The sequence below is a fragment of the Misgurnus anguillicaudatus genome, chromosome 11, assembly GCF_027580225.2.
Source record: "Misgurnus anguillicaudatus chromosome 11, ASM2758022v2, whole genome shotgun sequence".
NCBI lineage: Eukaryota > Metazoa > Chordata > Actinopteri > Cypriniformes > Cobitidae > Misgurnus > Misgurnus anguillicaudatus.
The window spans coordinates 28827682-28844736 of NC_073347.2; the positions used below are offsets into that span (position 1 = coordinate 28827682).

The 17055-nt window shown below is 38.0% G+C and overlaps 1 protein-coding gene across 1 annotated transcript in view; it reads right to left on the reverse strand.

The window, feature by feature from the left end:
- Window positions 1-5741: 5741 nt before the first annotated feature.
- The window catches only part of hs3st1l1 (heparan sulfate (glucosamine) 3-O-sulfotransferase 1-like1), a 45989-nt gene continuing 34675 nt past the window's right edge, over window positions 5742-17055 (reverse strand). Inside the window, exon 2 of the mRNA XM_055171040.2 lies at window positions 5742-7007. Within this exon, the coding sequence (XP_055027015.1) occupies window positions 5953-6882 (930 nt within the window). The 5' untranslated portion in view covers window positions 6883-7007 and the 3' untranslated portion in view covers window positions 5742-5952. The remainder of the gene's footprint in view (window positions 7008-17055) is intronic.

A 17055-nucleotide genomic window follows, 5' to 3' on the forward strand; every position in this document is an offset into this window, starting at 1 on the left:
GTTTTAAGAAAAATTAGCCCTTCAGATTGTTTTATCCATTGTGGTAGCCCTTGCTCACAAAAAGGTTGAAGACCCCTCAAATAAAATAACAAAAAAAATTATCTAGTTTTGGAACCCAACTCTTCATATCTTGGATTGCTTGAGGGTGAGTAAATCATGAGGTAATTTTGAAATTTGCCTGGAGTATTGCTTTAAAGGTATAGTTCAACCAAAAATTTTAATTATTTATTTAACCTCATATTTTATTAATTAAATACATTGTATTAACAAAATTTCTTTGATCTGCTGAATACAAAGGAAAATATTTTATATTTTTGTTTTTGAGCACCGTTGACTTAGTAGTATTTTTTTCTCACTATGGAAGTCAATGGTGCTTCTGTTTCCTGCTTCATTACAAATATCTTCCTTTGTGTTCAGCACAACAAAGACATTTATATAGGTTTGTAACAACACGAGGGTAAGTAAATAATGACAGAATTTACATTTTTGAGTGAACTATCCCTTTAAATCCAATGACTAGGTCTTTCTTTCTCAGTGCTTGTGGCACCTGCAACATTACACCTGATCCGTATACACACCACAGTACAGACCTGAGACCTTCCAACACCAAACAAATCCTTTTAAGACAACCTTAGGGAAACATAGAAACACTGACAACCAACATCCTAGCCAACACTGCTTACATTTTGTTCCTGGAAATAAATAAATCTACAGATGTTTGAAAATCTGTTTGGTGGCTAGAAATAACACGGCAATGCAGTTTTGACACGCAAAGTCTGAGCACAGAATCTGTTCATTAAAAGTTTAAATGTTAAAATCATTGCTGACAAACACTGCCCCCCACCACACCAAACTCTCTCTCTCTCTCTCTCTCTCTCTCTCTCTCTCTCTCGATGACATCAAGAGAGTCTCGGTCACATCTGAGCTGAGCGTTATGAAAAATAAATCAACAAACATGTCAATAATTGATGCAAACCAGCAAAAAGCTCTTACAATGTAGCTCAGCGTTCAGGGTATAAATGTGCTTGTAAGGATTTCACCTCCCTTAAGACTGTAGCTGAGTTTGATAGAAATGTCTTTGAGATTGATGAAGAATCTCTGATCTTTATAATGAACAGTAACAGCGCGATCAGGTCAGCCTGAGGTTCTCATTAAAACTTGAAATGTTACAAAGGTTCTTCATCAAATATGAGTATAAACTAAAATAATAAGACGAACAGAAAACTAACCCATCTCTCAAAAACACATCTAAGTCACAGAGAAAGCGAAAAAAGATATTGTGCATATAGAAAATGAACCCAATTTGCAACAAGCACATTTTAGTACCATAATGCAGATCATTTAAGGTTTTTGCACTTCTTATTATTCTCAATGCAGATTCACATTAGAGAGACACTTCACTTTTTTGAAAATATGCTCATTTTCCAGCTTCCCTTTCAATTTTTACCGCTTTAAAATCCATTAAGCCAATCTCCGGGTCTGGCGCTACCACTTTTAGCATAGCTTAGCATAATCCATTGAATCTGGTTAGACCATTAGCATCGCGCTCAAAAAAGACCAAAGAAGTTTTGATATTTTTTAACTTGACTCTTCTGTAGTTACATTGTGTAATAAAGCCGACGGAAAATTAAAAGTTGCGATTTTCTAGGCACTATACTTTCATTCTGGCGTAATAATCAAGGACTTTGCTGCCGTAACATGGCTGCAGCATGTGCAATGATATTACACAGTGCCCGAAAATAGTCCCCTGCTATTGCAAGTTACTATTTTCGGGCGCTGCGTAATATCATAGTGTCTGCTGCAGCCATGTTACGGCAGCAAAGTCCTTGATTATTATGCCAGAATGAGAGTCCTAGAAAATCACAACTTTTAATTTTCCGTCGGTCTGAGTACACGATGTTACTACAAAAGAGTCAAGTTTTAAATATGAAAAATATTAAAACTCTTTGGTCATTTTTTTGTGCGATGCTAATGGTCTAATCAGATTCAATGGATTATGCTAAGCTATGCTAAAAGTGGTACGGCAAGACGCTGAGATCGGCTAAATGGATTCCAAAACGGTTAAAATCAAAAGTTTGACTCTATGGGAGCTGGAAAATGAGACTATTTTCAAAAAAGTGGAGTGTCCCTCAAGGCCACACACCAACCATAATACAATAAAAACGTAAGAGAAAATTAACATTTTAAATAAGATCAGTAAACTCCTGATAATGTTTTTATTTGGTAATGAGAGTTTCTTTTTTTAGGTTGATGCTAAATTATAATCATTTTACATAACTATTAAAATAAGACAGTAAAGACTCTTCAATACCTCATTTATAGATTCATATGATTTATATGATTCTTCCAAACCTTACTATGAGAAAAATAAACTCTTGTCTTTTTTACAAAACCTCATTTCTTTGTTTAAGGGTGAATTATATGACCAGAATATTGTGAGAGATTCACTTAAGGGTGTGTGTGTGTTTTAATGTGTTTCTCTTCTAATCCAGTGAATGTGAAGCCGCCGACCTGAGCGCCGTCCCTCTGTGTGCAGATGAACGAGGTCACTTCCAGGTGACTGCTGGTGTAACATGCAGCAGACCAGACAGGTCGAACCAGAGGTCAGAAGATCATTGCTGTAAACACAAACACCTGCAAAAAGTAAGAGACCGTGCTTAACACATGTGAAAAATTTTCATGTAAATTGCATGTGAACTCCAATGGGACCACATGTGAAACATACTGTAGTGGTATTTGTGCATGTGTAATTCATGTAGCTATTCTGTAAGTGATGCTGAATATGCTTAGGGCTAAACTGGTTGGTAATTTTATGTATAGAGAAAATTTGCCCCCAGTGAAATACATGCACACATACCACAATGCTTACTACGGCCATTTTTTTTTCAAAAGCAACAAAACAGCTGAGCTGCTGTCACATTAACCTTGCAGTAAAGAAACCTACATTTCATTACTCACCAACACTGGAGAGATGATTTCATGCCTGAAGATGTGATATTGTTCTTAGAAAGCACAAAGAGCACTTTAAAGATAAAGCCTGGAGAGATCTGGAGAACACAAATAAAGTTCAGGACTCAGGGTGTTAGAGAGCGGCTTTGAAAGAGCTTAACGTTTCCTTGCGTATGAATATTATTCTCCCTGAGCAGTGTATTTAAATATTCCACTCACAATCGTGGTTATTCTCGCATGAACATCTGCTGTTAAAACACATCAGTGATGAAGAGCAGTGTTCAGATGATCTGTTTGATGTAGTGTTGAGTCAGAGCTGAACCGAGTTCAGTAGGACAGTGATCACATGTTCAGAATCTCACAATTGGCTTTCAGAAGACATCTCAAGGCATTGATAAGATTGAGCAGGTACTCACACTACAACATCTTCACATAAAACACTAACACACACACACACAAATGCAGCATGACGTTAAAACAACTTGCGTTTGCAAAGTCAGTTCGACCAACTTTTTTAAGTTTTGACTTGTGATAAGTTGACATAATTTATAAAACAAGTTGACATTGTTTACCTTAATTATGTCTTTTTTAATACAAAGATGACTGTTTGAGATGACAACTTGACATAAACCAATACATCATAACTTGTCATGATGACAACTCAACATTATCAAGACAGCATTACTTGACATAGCAGATTAATTATCAAACCTTAAACCTACCTAGCTTTATAGGTTAACAGTACATTAAACATGAGGCCCTTATAATTGTGTCATAAATATTTTTTCATGATACAAATATAATTTTTCATTTAAATGTCATTTAGTGGTTATATTCTGTCAAATAGTTTTATAACAGCGTCATGAATATTTTTCCTGACTTCAACTACAGTGGTACAAATTTAACTTGCCGTTAAAATAACATTAAGTGTTAATACTATGTCAAATAATTTTAAATATCTTAACAAAATGGTCAAAGGATTATAATTAACTTTTTGTATGTGCACAATACATAAAAAACTGACAGAACTTGTTCTTCCTCACAAAGAGGGTTCTGAAATTTTCTGATATAGAAGAAAAGCTATAAATGTAATTAATTTAATCTTAAAGGCGCTCTAAGCGAATCTGTGAGACGTCACTTGTTGTTGATGTTTGAACTGTTTTCAAACAAACGGAGCGTAGCTAACTCCTCCCCCTCCCTCTCCCTTCCGTGCTTTCATGAACGCGCCCAACTTCCACCCCCAAATCCTTCTTGTCGTTTATTGGCTGGAACACTTTGTTATGTTTCGTGGTGCTAGGTTTGGCCACTGTGTTGTTATTGCCGTTTGTGAAGCCTGGGCTGTCTACAGAGATTGCATTATTTTACAGTTTGATCAGCGGGCAGGTAGCAAGCAGATAGTGATTTGTATTTAACAAAACAAATGTTATGGTCTAAAACGCATAAATTCGCTTAGAGCACCTTTAAACAATTTTATCTTTGTATTAAATTACATAATTGAGCGCATGACACTTAATGACAGTTGTCATAAATGTGCATAAAATCTCCTTTATGTTCATGACACGTTATAAAAGTCTTATGCACAACCTTTCAAGTAAAGTGTTAAAGATTTGTTGGTTCAATTTGAAAAAATAAGTTACCTGGTTGCTTTAAAATATTGAGTTCATTCAACTTAAAAATATGCACTGTAAAAATGTCTGTAGAAATTACAGTATTATAACTGTAAAATAACAGATTGCAGAGCATTCTGGGAACAAAAAATCCTCATCAACCTTTTTCATTTTTTTTCTTCAGATTTTGGTTCCCAGAATGCTTTGCATGAGACTGTTATTTTAGTTTTATTCTGTAAAGATACTTGTTAATGTTTTATGTTCATTTCACTTTAACCAAACTGTTGCCGTACATTTAAATCTACAGTAAGTTACTGGCTTTAACTTGCAGTAACACTGCAAGTTAAAGGGATAGTTCACCCAAAAATGAAAATTCTGTCATCATTTAATCACTCTCAATTTGTTATTAAACCTGCATATTTTTCTTTGCTCTGATAAACACAAAGTAAAAATTTTTGAGGAATGTTTGTAACCAAACCAATTACAAACCTCATTGACTTCCATAGTAAGAAAAAGAATGCCATGGAAGTCAATGGGGCTTCTGATCGATTTGGTTACAAACATTCCTCAAAATATCTTCCTTTGTATTCATCAGAACAAAGAAAAATATGCACGTTTGTAACAAATTGATAACGAAATTTCCATTTTGGGGTGAACTATACCTTTAAGATAGACGACAACGAAACACAGATGGAAAGAAAATGAGGATGTTTATAAAAAAAATCAATGTTTCTTTAGCACAGCAGGGTGATGAGGTAAACACGCATACTAACACAAGACACTTAGAAACATCTGTCGATATTCTGATTGGTCCATTGTTGTATTCTGTATTTAAATACTCTTATATACCAAGCACTGTTTTATTGACTGATGATCCATGTCTCATCATCACGTTGTGCTCATCTGAGTCTTATATACATATATTTATTTGGCAAACAGTCATGTGATAATAAGCATGATGTACAGTCAATGTTGTACAATAAAGCACAGAAGTGCAGGACTCCCACTCAAGGTTTATTCAATGACTGACTGAAAATGATCCTATTCTGTAAATGTCAAGTTCTGTTTGTTTACCTGTATAGCCCTTACAGTGATGTTTACAGCATTTAACTTTTGTATGTATAATATTATGATTAATGTATGGAAAGTCATTCAACCTTCATAATCAAGGAAAGAGATTCAGGATCCATTTGAGAAGCAGATTCATTTATTATCAAGTACAAGAATATCAAACAAACAAAGTGAAAGAGAGAAAACCACTCAAATTTCTTATACTCGTCTCCCGTAACTTTGTAACAACACAAGAAGAATCATTTATAACATCTGTCCATCTGAAGATCACCGTCCATCATCTCCTTACCGGGACTGTGATTGCTTGGCAAGTAAGTTCAACAAACTAGTGCCAGTTAAAGTCACGTCCTATAAGTCGGTAAAAGTTTTGATTATGCTGGCGCAAGTAAGAGCGCAGCTGTCGCAGCACGGTGCTGTTGACGGGAGGGTGAGGACGTCCTTTAGACTCATGCAGACATCTCTCGTGGCCATCACTGCGGATGCAGTAAAAGCCTTTGGTTTGGTTAAAGTAGAAGTTGGAGGCCTCGATCCGAGGTGGCAGATCCAGGAAACGTTCGACCCTCTGGAGCTCAGGCAGGGGGTCACGGATCAGCGTGTCTCCATCGACTATGTGTATCTGCTCCGGGGGAAAGTGTTGGAGCCAGTTTCTCATGTGCACATCATACAGACTGCGCTGGATCGCCTTGTAGCGAGTGTTTAACGCGCCGTTCTTCACCAGCATGCGCTCGATGGCCTGCACGGGTTTGTGGTTCTCCAGGCGATTGAAGTAAACCTGCGTGTAGTCCGAGATGACCCTCTCCGTCGGATCTCTCAAGATCAGCAGTAGTTTGATGGACGAGTTCATGGCGTGTATCCGTGCGGGAGCCACGGGAGACGTGAAGTACCCCGGCGTCTTTTCCACAGTGATCTGATGCGGGTACGAATAGGGCATCTGCTCCCGGTACCACTCGAAGCCTTTAGCGTAGTTCTCGTCCCAGTCGAAGAAGTGAACCTCCGTGGCGGCCGCCGCCACTTCGGGATGAATATCCAGCATCTCTAGCAGAGCCCGAGTGCCACCTTTTCGGACGCCGATGATGATGCTGTGAGGAGTGTGCTTTCTGGTTCCCGGTGGGGGCACAAGAGAAGGAGTGACCGTTTCGTTCCACGGCTCTTCCGGGCTTGGCGTAGAACCGCCTGGCCACACCTGGATGTACTCTGGTGGGGCGGCATACGCCTGGAGGACCAGGAAAAGCACAGAGTTTAGAAAGGTGGCCATGGAGGACAGGAGAGCCAGCGAATCAAAATGATGATCGAGGGTGTGTTAACGTTGAAACGGTTTCTGTGAGAAAATCACTCAGGAGCGGCGATCATTCATGGTGTGACCATCAGTCCACAATACATCTGAAAGACATGGCAAAATATAAGGAAGGAATTAATTTAGGTGGTAACATTTCTTGGTCAGATTAACACATTACCGATTTTAATTCTTTATGCATTTGAAAGATGCTTTTTATAGATGCTTTTTATAGTGCATTATAAGGTCTGCATTTTTTATCTGTATGTAAACCCATGACCTTTTGCACTGCTAATGCAATTTTCTACCAACTACGTTACTCGAGCACATTATCATGCGAACAGATTTTACATGTCAGAAAGCAAGTGAAGAAAAAATGAGTTTAAAAACATGCATTTTCATTAAAAATACAGTTCCCCCCAGGTTGACCCACATCTAAATATACACAGTTGAAATTTAACTAAACCATAACACTCAAAGTGGAAATCTTTAAGAGAGTACAGACCATAACAAATAAATCCTGAAACATATTAGATTATATGAAAATTACTTCTGTTTTATAGTAATGTACTGTAATTGTACCCATGATGAAAGCTTAGCAAAAGATTACCCAGAATTCCTCAGCAAATTCAATCAGGTCAGGTGGTGTTCTTTTAACAGCTCATAGTCCTCCTTTAAATCACATAAAAGGGATAGTTCACCCAAAAATGAAAATAATGTCATTAATGACTCACCCTCATGTCGTTCCAAACTCGTAAGACCTCCGTTTATCTTCGTAACACAGTTTAAGATGTTTTATATTTAGTCCGAAAGCTTTCTGACCCTCTATTGAAAATACGATATACTGTCCATGTTCAGAAAGGTAATAAAAACATCACCAAAGTAGTTCATGTGACATCAGTGGGTCAGTTAGAATGTGTTGAAGCATTAAGAATACATTTTGGTCCAAAAATAACAAAAATTACGACTTCATTCAGCATTTTCTTCTCTTCCGCGTCTGTTGTGAAGCGCATGCATGCGTGACTGCAGTGACTTGGATGACGTGTTATCCATAGACTCTTGCCAAGTTTTTTTTCCAAACTTACAATGTGCGTCTCCCTCAGACTGTAAACGAAGCCCGGGCGCACATAAAAAACAAAAAACAAAAAAAAACAGCTGGGGTGCACCAGATAACACGTCAGTCGCGTCACTGCAAACACGTGACATTAGTCTCGCACATAGATGCGGAAGAGAAGACAATGCTAAATAAAGTCGTATTTTTTGTTATTTTTGGACCAAAATGTATTTTCGATGCTTCAACACATTCTAACTGACCCACTGATGTCACATGGACTACTTTAATGATGTTTTATTACATTTCTGGACATGGACAGTATACCGTACGCAGATTTTCAATGAAGGGTCAACAAGCTCTCGGACTAAATCTAAAACATCTTAAACTGTGTTCGGAAGATGAACGGAGGTCTTACGAGTTTGGAACGACATGAGGGTGAGTCATTAATGACACTATTTTCATTTTTGGGTGAACTATCCTTTTAAACACTACACTGCTTACATAACAAGGTCAAACAAGAACTAAATATACCAACTTAAACCTCAGAGCAGTAGTAGCGGGATGTGTCTCACTTCACAGTGATACACAGTTCAGCGGAGTTAAAGAAGAGCCAAGGTCAAAGTCTTGTGAATTACAGCCAAGAGAGAAAAACCAGAGGAACGAGGGGCAATCTGAAGTGCTGTAAAAAGTTTCAAGAATCCCATGCAAATATGCAACTTCAAAAACATCATCTGACCTTTACGCTTCATCAGATTTCAGGGCGAAGCAAACAGAGACACAGTTAATGGACTCTTCTTACACAGACCAAACATTCAAAGCCTCCAGTCAAAATACACCAATGTTGAAAGGTCACTACCATGACATTTACCCGCTGTACTCCAAACTGATTAAACCTTACAAGTCCATTACAGATTACAGGCATCTGTACTCACTCATGGAGACACAATTACACAACATCATCATCATCGTCTCAACCTCATTCAAACTCCACTCCTTTGTTCAGTCAAGCACTTATTAATCAGAGGCTGTTGTGATTGGCTACTTCAAACGATTACATGACTGAGTTCTAAAATGTTTCTTTTGTATTGATATATCTCCTGAAAACATGTACAGGTTACAATGTATCTTAAATTTAAACGAAAGAAATTACGAAACAAAGTTTACTATAGGTGATATTATAGGTCTACTATGTAGATGTTTAGTGGCATCTAGCGGTGAGATTGTGAATTGCAACCAACGGCTCAGTCCACAGCTCACCCCTCCCTTTTGAAACGCATAGAGAAGCTATGGTAACCGCCATAGGACCAACATGTCATCGTCAGAAACAACGCTGTGACAAAACACGCTCTATAAAACAGTTTGTCCATTTAGGGCTACTGTAGAAACATGACGGCGATTTCCATGTAAGGGCACCCGCAATGTATGTAAATAAAAACGCCTCATTTTAAGGTAATAAAAACAATACAGTTTATTATGTAAGGTCTTTATTCATCACTGAAAATATTATATAGTAGTGTTGGGCGATATGCCCCGTTTTGAGATCGTCGATACATAATAGTATTGGGGGCGTGGCAGTAGTTTAGTAATTAATTTATTTGTTCATTTTTTACTCATTTATGACAAGTCACTTGATTGATGGACAAAAAAAGAAGCAAGGGCAACACTGTCATGTCCGCAACCTTCTTAAAACTGATGCCATTAATCCGAGCACAGAAAAGCCCAGGCGCTCTAAAATTTCCTGCGTGCCAGGGAGCGGGAACAACACACTCGCTGATTTTAACTCTTTGCGCGCTAACAACCTCTCTACTACAAGGAAATGTCACAGCCGTGTGTATTATAACTCATGTGTGAGAAAGAGTCCGAATCATGCGCATAACAGTAGGAATCCATGCTGCGCGCATTCAGTTCCGTCCAAGACGAGGGCATCCAGGTGCGTGCGAGAAGAAATCCGCGCTCGTTAGAAGCTCTCTCATGCAAAGTGAAGCCCACAAACACTCTCACGCGAGGAAAAGCATGCAATGTGAATGTTAATGTGAAACTATTATTATGTAAGGAATAATTGATGACGGGCCATTGAATTATAAGAAAATAATGCACACCAAGGTGGTAATTACCACCTTGGTGTGCATTATTTTCAAATAATTAAAAGGACCGGAGTCAATTATTCCGCTTATACCACGGTTACCACAAAGATTGCTCTGGTGCCTATTTTTAAGACATTTGACAAGTAGGTGTGCAGTTTACCGAAAAATAATCAACACCCATAGAACATTTCTCAGCCAATCAGAATGCAGCATTCAACAGACCCGTGGTATAAATTAATAATAATAACCAGTGTTGGGGGTAACGCATTACAAGTAACGTGCATTACGTAATAATATTACTTTTCTGAAGTAACGAGAAAAGTACCACATTACTTTTTAAATGTGCACATTAATATTTGAGTTACTTTTTCAAAAAAGTAATGCAAGTTACTTTTTTAGTTTAATTAATTTGATAAAAAAATATTATGTACTGAATTAAACTAATTAAACTCTTTGCGTACATGCCAGTGTGGGAACAGTTTGAGTCAGAAACTCAGATGGCAGGCCAGAACTCAAAATTTTTGTGCTAAAATATACAATTTTTGAATGCAGAACTTTTTAGTCATAAAAAACACCTGCAAGACTAATAGAGATCAAGCCTCAGCCAAGAAAAAGTAACGCAAAAGTAACTAAAAAGTAATGTAAGCATTACTTTCCATGAAACGCAAGTAACGCAATTAGTTACTTTTTGGGAGTAACTTAATATTGTAATGCATTACTTTTAAAATTAACTTTCCCCAACACTGACAATAACCATCGCCAACTATCGTCATGAAAGCCTGCTATTGGCGATATGTCTGTCGATACACGATGCTATCATCTATCGGCACATCCCTATTATATAGCATTTCTGTCAAAAGATCTTTCTAAAAGTTACACAATGTACCTTTAAACGTTTTAAATTGTGAGGTTATTAAAATGAAATTTATGCACACGTCCAATGTCCATTATTGTAATAAAGGAAAAAATGCATTTTCATTACTCAATTATGTGTTGCACTGCCTTTAATTTAACAGAGTAATTAACAATTGCATTCAAATGCATTATGGTGTAGTCACAGGAAAATGATTGAACCTGATTGTCATGAAATTAATCACAATCCAAAAAAAAACCTGAACGTGTTTTTAAGAGATTTTCCACAACAGCAGCTCAACAGCTTTTCCTGTTTTAAAGATCTCCCCCCTCTTCCTCTCACTCTTCCTCCCATACGGCTGGTAAATGACACTTGTCTGTGTCAGTGTGTGTAACGTGTGAGCGGGATGCAGGGATGCCCGCAGGCAGACGGGTGAACGGATGGGCAGATGAGGAACTGTTTCAGTATTTGACTGAGAGAAAGCGATGCAGCTGATTGGCTGTGACACGTTTGTCTGTCTGTCAGAGGTAAAAGAGCAGAAGAGAAGGAGTTTACTGTCTGAAACAATGCAGCTCATCCCAGCTCTGCACACGACGACCATCTCATCTCACTTACTGTGGCTCTCGGGGAATTGATGGGTATGCAGTTATACAATGAACACAAAAACTCCATTAATGTCAGAATATCACTGCATTAGATCAGCAGTAAAAAACAGAAAACAAATATCATGTAAATCTATAACACTATCTTTTATTTATAACATGATCATGTCATTGTGTGACTCCATTGTCCAAAACAAAGATTAGCTTTTGTTAAATGAAATTTTACAGTCAGAAGCAGCTGAATCAACCACTTATGATGATAAGTTACAGAACAAATCAGGCACATTTGGAAAGAAATATCTGTTTTCTATACCAGCCCTATGGATCCCTGGCTGGTATTAGATAATAAAACAGGAAATCAAATGTCATCAAGAGCTGTGTGTGCCCAATTAGTTTGGAGGCAGTGTACATTATCAGTAAAATTAATAATCACATCTAAAATAGGGCAACAACATTACTCAAAACCCCTTAATGGAAGTTGAGTCACTAGGCAGCCATGTTTGCAATGCAATTTTGTACAGTTATTTCAGTGATGGAAACTAATGTCCGATCTACTTCAATGGGAAAAGACAAATATCTATAAAATCGTGTACTAAAATCACAATTAAAAATATTTCTGACAAACGATTCCAACTCTATCATAACTTTTGTTTCGTAAAGCAACTCACATGAGTTGTAACATAGACCATGTTAAAGCAACACCAAAGAGTTTTTTTTACCTAAAAAAAAGATTTCCAAAAAAGTTTCAGTGGTTCATACACACAAAACAGGGTGAATGGCACTTTCACATTCGCTTTGCAGCCCTCTATCGGCCAAAACCGCACTAAAGAAGTTTCCAACCGTCGGGTAGCGGTCCTGTAGTTCGAGTGAAAACTACAAAAACTTGCTTTACGGCAGACCTACAATCCAATCAGAGCCAGCTATGCTGCAGTATTTACGACAGTGATAATGAACAATTACGCTTCCAACCTGTAGGGGGAGCAAAGAGCCAGAGTTCTTTAGTGTTGCTTTAAATTTTCCCATGTTAAAATGCCCAACTTTACAGCAGAAAATAATATGTTTACATGTCTGTAAAGCTAATTTTGCCCTTTTTTGTTATTTTTTGTTACTCATTCGTTTAAATGATATCAAGCCTTAAAGTTCTGCATAATTAAGGGTGTGACCACTTGAGTGATGGTTGAACAGCCACTGCTGTCACTAGAGTCAAGCTAAGGGGGCGTGGTTTCAGCAACCTCAGCTTCACCCATGTCCCGCCTCTTTACCCATTTTCGGATATCCGTAAGTGATGCGTGGTGTCAGCAGGCAATGCCTAATTTAAGCTTTAAAAACCTATGGGTGACGTCAAAGACACTATGTCCATATTTTTTACAGTCTATGGAGATAACGTAGTGACAAAACGCACGATGTAGAACAGTTTGTTCATTTAGGGTTACTGTAGAAACATGACAGTGACTTCCATTTCAGGGGACCCGTGTTGTATGTAAATAAAAACAGCAGGGACGAAACAGCAACTGTCAGCAGGGACGAAAGTAACACACAGGTGGGTCAAAACAAGTAACACAACAGAACGAGATAAGAGTTTTGCATTGTTTTTAGTAAATATATATGACTTTGACCTTAAACACATTTTGTTGTTTATCTTTACAAAAAATTATTAAATTACATTTTCATTTTAAATTTCAGTTTCATCAAATGTTTCAAAAGCAACCTGACAGTACAAACTTGAATAGTTGAGAATAAAAAAAATCAACAGTAAAAACACTATGAAAATTTAAATAAATCACTCAAATTAGAATAATATATTTTTTAACATAATGCAAAAGTATTAGCAGCGGAACTAAAGTAACAAGTGCTACTTTTGTCCCAACAGAAACTCCTGACATTTAAACCCGATGTGCTTTTATTTTGAAAAACTCAAACTGTATGATGTATTACTGTGCGTTCACACCAGACGCGGAAGAGGCGGCAAAAATGTGCTAATCATACGTAGTTGGACGCTTGAACATTTTTAGTTTCCTCGCTTCATTCGCGCGTAAATTCTAGTCATGGGAGGGGCTTATGTAGGTCAAATCGAGTAAACTTACCAGATTGTTAGACCTCCTCATTAACTTTCTTCCAAACAAAATTCTTTTAATTCCTGTAAATGCACGAAGATGTCTCATATAGCGAAGATCATTGTCCTTCATTGTTGTTTTGTTTTTCTGTCCTGCTCGCTTCCTGTAATCACATCACTGCTAGAGCAAGCACCAGATTGGTTAACGCGGTGCAAAAAACGGCAAAAATCAGATTTTTCAACTCACGCGGACCACGTGGCAACACCCAATTTGCCCGGAACGCGCCACGTGTTGTGTGCTAACTGTGCCGCAGGATGCCTATTCGCGTCTTTGCATTGACTTAACATGTATATCACTCGCGCTTGCCGCCTCTTCCGCGTCTGGTGTGAACGCACCATTACAGCATTAAATAGCCCGTAGATTGATCAGTACTGTAACACATAAAACGAGAAACACAACATGTTATAAGAAAAAAATGACTGCTTTCGGAATTTACTTCTTATGGTTGAAAACAGCTTTCTGGACTACACGTGCGAAACAATGACGAAATGATGCAATATTTGTCAGCTCTGTCAATGGCTGCGTGCTAAAGATGCTGTCCTAGCTTGATATATCCAATTTCTTTGCATTACTGTACATTGCCACTACGACTGCAAATTTCTTTTAAAAAATGACAGCATGAATCTTTACAATATCATGTTTTGTATTGCAGAGAAAAAGAAAATCACACAGATTTACAATGACATGATGGTGATCACTTTGAAACATTTTACTGCTCACAGACACAATGATCAATTTATATTTACCTTCCCTACAGCTGAATACAGGTCTGTATCTAATGTGAGCTGAATCTATTTACAGCAGCAATATGTTAGCAGATGTCAGGTCTTGATATATTCCACTGTCTGCACACACTATGAGAATCTGACTAAAGTTCAGTCATGATGAATGTGTTTGTGTGTGTGTGTGTAGCTACACATCTCTCTACAGGACCTATAGAGCCGCTAATTACCCAAAGCTGCCGTCTCGTTCTCATACTGACTCTCAAGAACAGGATGAACCAGCAGACAGTTTGATTCCTGACAGAGCATCCATTAACACAAGAGAATGATAAACAACACTCTTCTTCTACATTATCAACTGTTTTTATATCTGATCAAGAGAACTAGAGCAGATGAGTGGCCGTGAACTTCAATCAGCGAGTGCTAACACACCAACATGCACAAGGATGCTATTAAACACAAAATAACTTGTATACTGAACACCAAGTGATGATAATGCGTGTTATGTTGATTCCCATATGCGAGTCCTAACAATTTACACTAATAGATCCACTACCTTGTGTTCTGATGACCCATTTCAACTATATTGAATCAAAGGCACAAAATGCAACTGTTCGCCAGAGGTAGCTATTTCAAAACAATAAACGAAGGCGAAGCTTAAAGGACAAGTTCGGTATTTTACACTTAAAGCCCTGTTTTCAGATTGTTTATGATGAAATAGAACGGTTTTGACTGAAATTTGGACATAAGATGCTGGCTCGAGAATTTTCGGGTGTTTGTTCTATCATTTCCCACCTCTAGAATGGCTGAATAGGTGCACTGGAACAATCCTTCCTAAAATGCATTAAACTTTCGTTTACAAAGACGTGAAACTCACCGAGTGGTCAGGGGTGTTCACTGATATGCTCACACAAAAATCGCTGCAAAAGATGCTTTCCAAAAGGGTTTTATCGTGGTTTTTGTCCAACTCCATTGACTTGTATTAGATGTGCTGTGAGGTACGGTATTACTCCGTGCCGGGAACCTTGTTTGTATTCTTGCAATTGGCAAATGCGGATTATCGCCACCACCTGGGCTGGAGTGTCTATTATTTAAGCTCTCAACGGAAGAATGTACGGGTGTGAGGCGTTTGGAAAAATAGGTCCACAAGTTTACAACGAATGCTAAAACACCTGTTGGAAATCATCTTTTGCAGCGATTTTTGTGTGAGCATATCAGTGAACACCCCTGACCACTCGTGAGTTTCACGTCTTTGTAAACGAAAGTTTAATGCATTTTAGGAAGGATTGTTCCAGTGCACCTATACAGTCATTGTAGAGGTGGGAGGTGATAGAATAAACACCCGAAAATTCTCGGGCCAGCATCATATGTCCAAATTTCAGCAAAAATTGTTCTATTTCATCATAAAACAGGGCTTTAAGTGTATAATACTGAACTTGTCCTTTTGAAAATTTCTCTGGATTTACAAACTTTTGGGATAATGTAAGTACACAACTGTAGGGCTGGGTGATATACCGGAGGGAATATAGATGTCATCAGTAAAGCCGTGATTAGTAGTAAATCGCCATCACCTGTTTTCAGATAGAGCTCCATTTACTACACAAAGCCGTAGTTCACTGATAAGCTAGGCAATATCGCGTCCATTATCGCAGGCCATTTCTTCCGTGATAGGGTCTTTGTTGGGACCGCTCCATCAGTTGTAAACAAGTGGCAAATCTGGCATCAAACTGAGCCTTGTTTGTAAAGCAATCCTCTCCGAAATGCAGCCAGGTATCAAACACAAACCCATTCGCAATTACGTTGCTGTCCGGGAAAAACGAACTGCATCTACTGTTGTCTTAAGACAGGGAAAGCTAAATAAGGTTTTCTTCTCCTTTAATCCAAAAACACACTTCTTTTGTCCAACCATTTTGATAAAACAAAGTCGTCACGTGCTGTGCAGTGATACCGGTGACTTCTACTCGATGGAGCAATGCTAATGCGCGTTCTCGCTCTCACCTAACGTGCAGGGCAGGCGTGCTTTTTCTGGGGGTAAAGGCCCATAAATTAAATATGGGGTCAATCAGTCGTTACAGATACCCCCTGTTCGAAAAAAACTTTCCGAAACTTATAGGAAAAAGGAGGCGTGAATTTGGCCCATAAATACTCTTTCACAAGCTTTTTTGACACTTTGCTTATGTTTAGCATGAGGGTTACTGTACAACTCTTAAACTGTGTTAATAAGTCAGAATGCATGAAGAATGATGCTGTAACATGGCTACAGGAGGCGCAATGATATTACGCAGCAGCCTAAAATACTCCCCTTAGTAACTTTCAATGGCAGGGGACTATTTTCGGGCAGTGCCATGTTACAGCAGCAAAGTCCTTGATTATTACGCCTGAATGAGAGTAGTCTGCCTAGAAAAGTATCTGACTAGAAAATCGCAACTTTTAATTTTTTTGTCGGTCTTACTACACAATGTAACTACAGAAGAGTCAAGTTTTAAATAGGACAAAAATATCCAAACTCTTTGGTTATTTTTTAGCGCGATGCTAATGGTCTAATCAGATTCAATGGATTGTGCTAAACTTGTTTAATTAAATTGGAATTACAGTTTTTTTAAGTTTACATAACTTTCCTCCATTTTTTTAAGTAAATTCAATTTGTCCGGGCTAACAGTGTGACCGACTTTTTTATTTTTGGGTGGACTATCCCTTTAAGGATTCCAAACAGAGACTAAAGAAAC